This window comes from Corvus brachyrhynchos, unplaced genomic scaffold (assembly GCF_000691975.1).
Source record: "Corvus brachyrhynchos isolate BGI_N302 unplaced genomic scaffold, ASM69197v1 scaffold94, whole genome shotgun sequence".
Taxonomy (NCBI): domain Eukaryota; kingdom Metazoa; phylum Chordata; class Aves; order Passeriformes; family Corvidae; genus Corvus; species Corvus brachyrhynchos.
The window spans coordinates 7,471,126-7,475,897 of record NW_008238330.1 but is presented as its reverse complement, the minus strand read 5'-3'; the positions used below and the strand labels follow the sequence as shown (position 1 = coordinate 7,475,897).

At 36.2% G+C, this 4,772-nt stretch overlaps 1 protein-coding gene across 4 annotated transcripts in view; it reads right to left on the bottom strand.

Moving 5' to 3' along the window:
* Positions 1-553: 553 nt before the first annotated feature.
* Positions 554-4,772, bottom strand: part of HERPUD2 (HERPUD family member 2) — a 23,020-nt gene continuing 18,801 nt past the window's right edge. For 3 of the 4 annotated variants that reach the window (XM_017734455.1, XM_017734454.1, XM_017734456.1), the window contains 4 exons: positions 3,938-4,060; positions 3,313-3,636; positions 2,002-2,116; positions 554-1,679 (listed from right to left, as the gene is read on the bottom strand). In XM_017734455.1, the coding sequence (XP_017589944.1) occupies positions 1,518-1,679; positions 2,002-2,116; positions 3,313-3,636; positions 3,938-4,060 (724 nt within the window). In that variant the 3' untranslated portion in view covers positions 554-1,517. The remainder of the gene's footprint in view (positions 1,680-2,001; positions 2,117-3,312; positions 3,637-3,937; positions 4,061-4,772) is intronic. The other variant, XM_008633864.2, reaches the window with a different exon arrangement.

Genomic DNA, 4,772 nt, shown 5'->3' with positions numbered 1-4,772 from the left:
AGTAAAAATAGGAAGAAAACACCGTAATTAAACATGACTTAATCATCACTGCTGCCTATACAGCAAATAATTGATGTTTTTAAGACTTAGATTTCTATTTTTCCTCTGACAAACTTGTAGATTAGAAATATTTTGTAACTCAAAAAAGATTCTGTTTAACTTAAGACACCTCAAAAATGTTCAAATTTATTTTTTCCAATTGAGTCATCTCTCAGTGAGGCCTAGAAATCTTTACAGATGTTTCAGAGCTTAAAACTTAAAAGGTTCTCTTTGGGTTTAAAACTTTGCTGCACAGCAGTTTAACATAACCAAGCAAAAAATAAATCCCTACCTATCACTCAGACTATTCAAGAGCTTTGCCCTGTACTTGGAAATTAAAGTCAAATAGGCTTTCCTTTGGTAGCAGAGCAAGAGAATCTTTGCACACATTTTTAAGTTAAAGAGCACGCAATGACCTCAGAATTAAGAACAAAACCAAATGTAACTTCTTGACTAGGATTAAAATCTAAAGAAAGCAACCAAAAACCTGACACAGCACTGCGCTACTCCATGATATAGCACTTTCTTTTTCTCAGTTTTAATTAGGTTAATTAAGTTAAAGAATACAGATAAGTCTGTTGTGAGATCACACTCGTAACTGTACAGACACTGCTACAAACACATCACTTTAGTCAATGTCAGTAATGCCACCATGATAACTTTATTACACTCTCAAATTAATCATATCCTCATCCTTAATGAGGCACAGTTTAGCCATTTGCATTCAAATATGCATATAAACATCCAAAAGAGTTACCATAACAGTTTTTATTAAAAAACCTAATGTACATGTTTTGCCCCAGCGCAGCTATATTTTCCTTAAAAAGTACTGTATGTATCAAACATTTAAGGTTTATCCCATCACTGCCATTTATCTTTGAAGAGCTGTCAAATACCTCCAACTTTAATAAATGTCAGTACAGTCTCAAGAAAAAGCTCTCAGGTTTTTTTTACCAAGAAGCTTACTATTTCCTGACATGAAGACAACATGCCATTAACAAGTAATCCCTGTGTTTACTGCATTCTCTCAGGAATAAGTTCCAAATCCCATGTGAGAATTCATACCCTGCCTCAAACTAACACAAGATACATTATTCAAATAAATGGAGGGCATTTGGAAAGATCTGTCAACATTCGTATTTTTAACAGCTCTTTAAAGAGGTAATGGTGCAGATTACGTTCAAGCTCTTTGCCTCAGTGTAACACACATTTGAAATTAAAACAAAACATGGAAGACCAGTATCTTTACATTTTATTCTTCAGAAAAAGAAGAATCTTAAAGAAAGCATGTAGTAGTCCACTTGTGCTTAAAATATTCAATGCATGAGAAAGCCAAAAGAAAAAAATACACATTTTTGTACACCATGATCAAAAAGATAACATTATAAATTTTCAGAAATTGCACTGTATTTAGAACACACTCTGCTCCACTTCTATGTATGGCTACTGAGGCTGCCTGACACAGTTCCTTTTCCACTTTAGTTGCCAACCTGTGGAGGCCCTTCAGGAATCAGTGATGTGAAGAAGGTTGTGATAAAGGACCAAGCAGAAGCCATGAATCCAGGCTGCTGCTCTGTATTGCCATCTTCACCTGCATCTTCTCCGTTGTCTTCATCAATCCCATCATCCATAAGTCGCTCCTTTAAAAACAGAAATTGAAGCAATTCAACTGCTTCTTTTCAGAATTCTGACATAAGGTAACCAGCAGCATCTTCCTACATTAAGTGACTTCTCTCAGAACAACCTCCTGAAGTAACTAGCATGAAGAAAGTCTGTGATTGAAGTAGAGAATCAGTAATTGTCAGACTGGAGAAATACAGAATTTAAGCAGCAGGACAATGCTGAAAGCTTTCTGGTTAAACCAACTCCATTTCACAAAAGTTGACTTTCTGTCCAGGCACTACAGCATACTTTACAATATGATACATCGGAGTCTCAAAAGACATGTCTGCCCTTACTCACCATCTCTTCAAGATCAGGATTATTTGCATGTTGCCCATCACGGTTCACTTCTGCATTATTGGCTGCCTGTTGTTGGCCTCCCTCTTGCCTAAAGGGAAACCATCCAGCTTGGTGTCTATGTAAGAAAGCGGAACAGATGAAAACCTCTCTTTTGAAAGGAACAAAAAAGATTTTTTCTTCTACAGCTAACTACTGCAGCAAATTCTGTAAGTACTTTCAAAGGAAGGAAGTTACATCTATTTTTCTGTAATTCATCCTTCTAGATTGAATGGCTACTCTCCAATGTCTGCATTAAGGTCTTGCTGTTCACAGCCCTCAGTTCCAGAAGACTAATAATGTACCATGATTAGGTGATTAAATAAGTAGAATACTTTTTATGGGTTTCCTCCCCATTTTTAATACTGAAGTTAAATACATTTTCAAAGGCAGCCTTAATTTTCTTAGTTTAAATTCGATTTTCCATGGAAAAAAGGAATTTAAATTTCAGCTAATGCTTGAACCACATCACCACTGTAAATTAAATAAGCCTCTCCTACATTTCCAAGGGTCTATATTCTGATTTCAACTACCCTACCGGTATGAAAGAACAGTCCTAGTTAGGACTGAGACTACATTGTAAGGAAACTCTCAGTGAATGAGATGAGTCCAAAACATCAAGCATTACTGCTGTTTTCCACTTCTATTTACATCACTAAGGTATCTTCATATCTGAAAGGAAGTGATGACAACAGTACTGGTATTTCTCAACTAAATACAGAACGTGCTTAGGTCTTTACGACGTGCAGTTAAAAAATTTTTACATCTCTGTAATTCTACCGGACCTCGTGCCCACCATTATAGTACCACTACCTTAACTCTGCCTAACAAAATTTACTGCACACAGCCCATAAGTTATTTTGGAAATATACATGAGCTTAGCTCTGCAATTTCATATCCAAGCAGTAAGTTTATGTTTATGCAAGTATATGCTTGACCTATATGAATCTCCCTGCCCTCACTCCCGCCTTCTAAATTTTCATCCCAAAATGCTACATTTCAACAATACTGATCTATTAATATCACCAATATGTAAGAACATTGTGTTTCAGGTATAAGTGGTATCCAACTTACTGTAAAAACATTTTGATAATTACCTTTCTTCACATCTGTTTCTCTACTTGTTTATATTAATTTTTTTAACAGACACACCCTACTGCAAAGGGGCAGTGTGTAAATTTTTGCACATGGATAGTTTTTAATTTTAAATGGAATAAACATTAGCACCACACTCCACATCTCAGATCTGCAGCTATACACAACTGTTGTACTCACAAATAAACCAGCAGCATGGCTCCCATTACCATGACAAACCGACTGAAAGAAGAATAGAAGTATACAATGCTCAGAAGAATTGCTGCTCTAGAGAACGTGTACATCCAGTCCAGCCAGTCCCGGTTGAAGTCCTCTTCATTCACTACTGGGCCACCCTGTGCATTCATCTGAACATTTTGATTTACAGGCCTGTTCTCCTGGACGGCTACATTTGGCACTGCTGCAGGCTCATTTGCACGAGCATGTTCTGAATTTACAGCCTGGGCAACTGCAGATCTCGCTGGCTCAGTGCTGGAAGTCACTTGGGCTGAAACAGCAGCTTGGCTAAAAATTTAAACATAAACTCGGTTTGTCAAAAAGACATGCACCATAATTACTAAGCCTGTCTTCTTTGCTACAGTTTCAGATTCAATATATGTCAAAACAAACTGCATTTTCCCTTAGATTTTTACTTACTAAGACATTAACTTAATTCTAATCCAAGAGTGGATTTCATAATTTGCTGGACACAACTAAGTATAAAACAGAGCCAGACAGAATAAACACAGATATTTTGATCCTGAAAAAAACATTTAATATATTCTTTTCACTAGCGTAGCTCAGTATGAAGATAATGTAGACTTACTACTGCATGTAGTACTGACGTACATACATCTGTTGCCACCATATCATCTGTAAGGGACTGAATGCAGGATACATAGAAAATCCAACAGGAACACCTTGGCCTGGAAACTGGTTGCCTATATTGCTAGGAAACGATTTAAAGAAAAATATTCAGCTCTGAATGTGACATTTAAAAGGTGCACTAATATTAAAAAAACATTAAAGGAGTATTTCTCTTCTCGTTTGTTCCCCTAAAACAATGCACTGAAATAACATATAGTGAGATCGTCCAACACATTCAAAAAAAGCACTACATTTTCATAAAGAAATTAATAACCAAAGTTATTTCTATAGAAAGAATATTTGGTTTTGTACTTAGTATGTATGTTACTAGCTGCATCTCTGGAACAAAACAATGCTGAAAGTTTTTCAAGACTGTGCTAACTGCAGAAATTCTTCCATAAAATTCCTTTTAAGTTCAGAGAACACCCTTAAAGGTCTACAGGAGCTCTAAAGGGAAAACTTACTATCTTCTATAGCTTCCTTTTAGAAGCAATACCTGAAATACCACTGTGATCAGAGACGTGAAGAAATAACATAAGACAACAAACTAATCTTTCAGATACAGCTTCTGAAGATTGCAACTAAGAACACTGTAAAGGATTATCTTCCCCCCCCTTCAATATTTTGAGCATATGCGATTCTACTCCCTATGGGCTTTTAGCTCCAATTCACATGCAAGAGATAAAACTCCTGTACATAAGTTTTATGTTTGGTTTTGTCTGCTATTAGACTTCTTATCCTCTCTTACCTCCTAGAGCATATAGCATGTTTTGGCAAGATTTCCAACTCTTTCC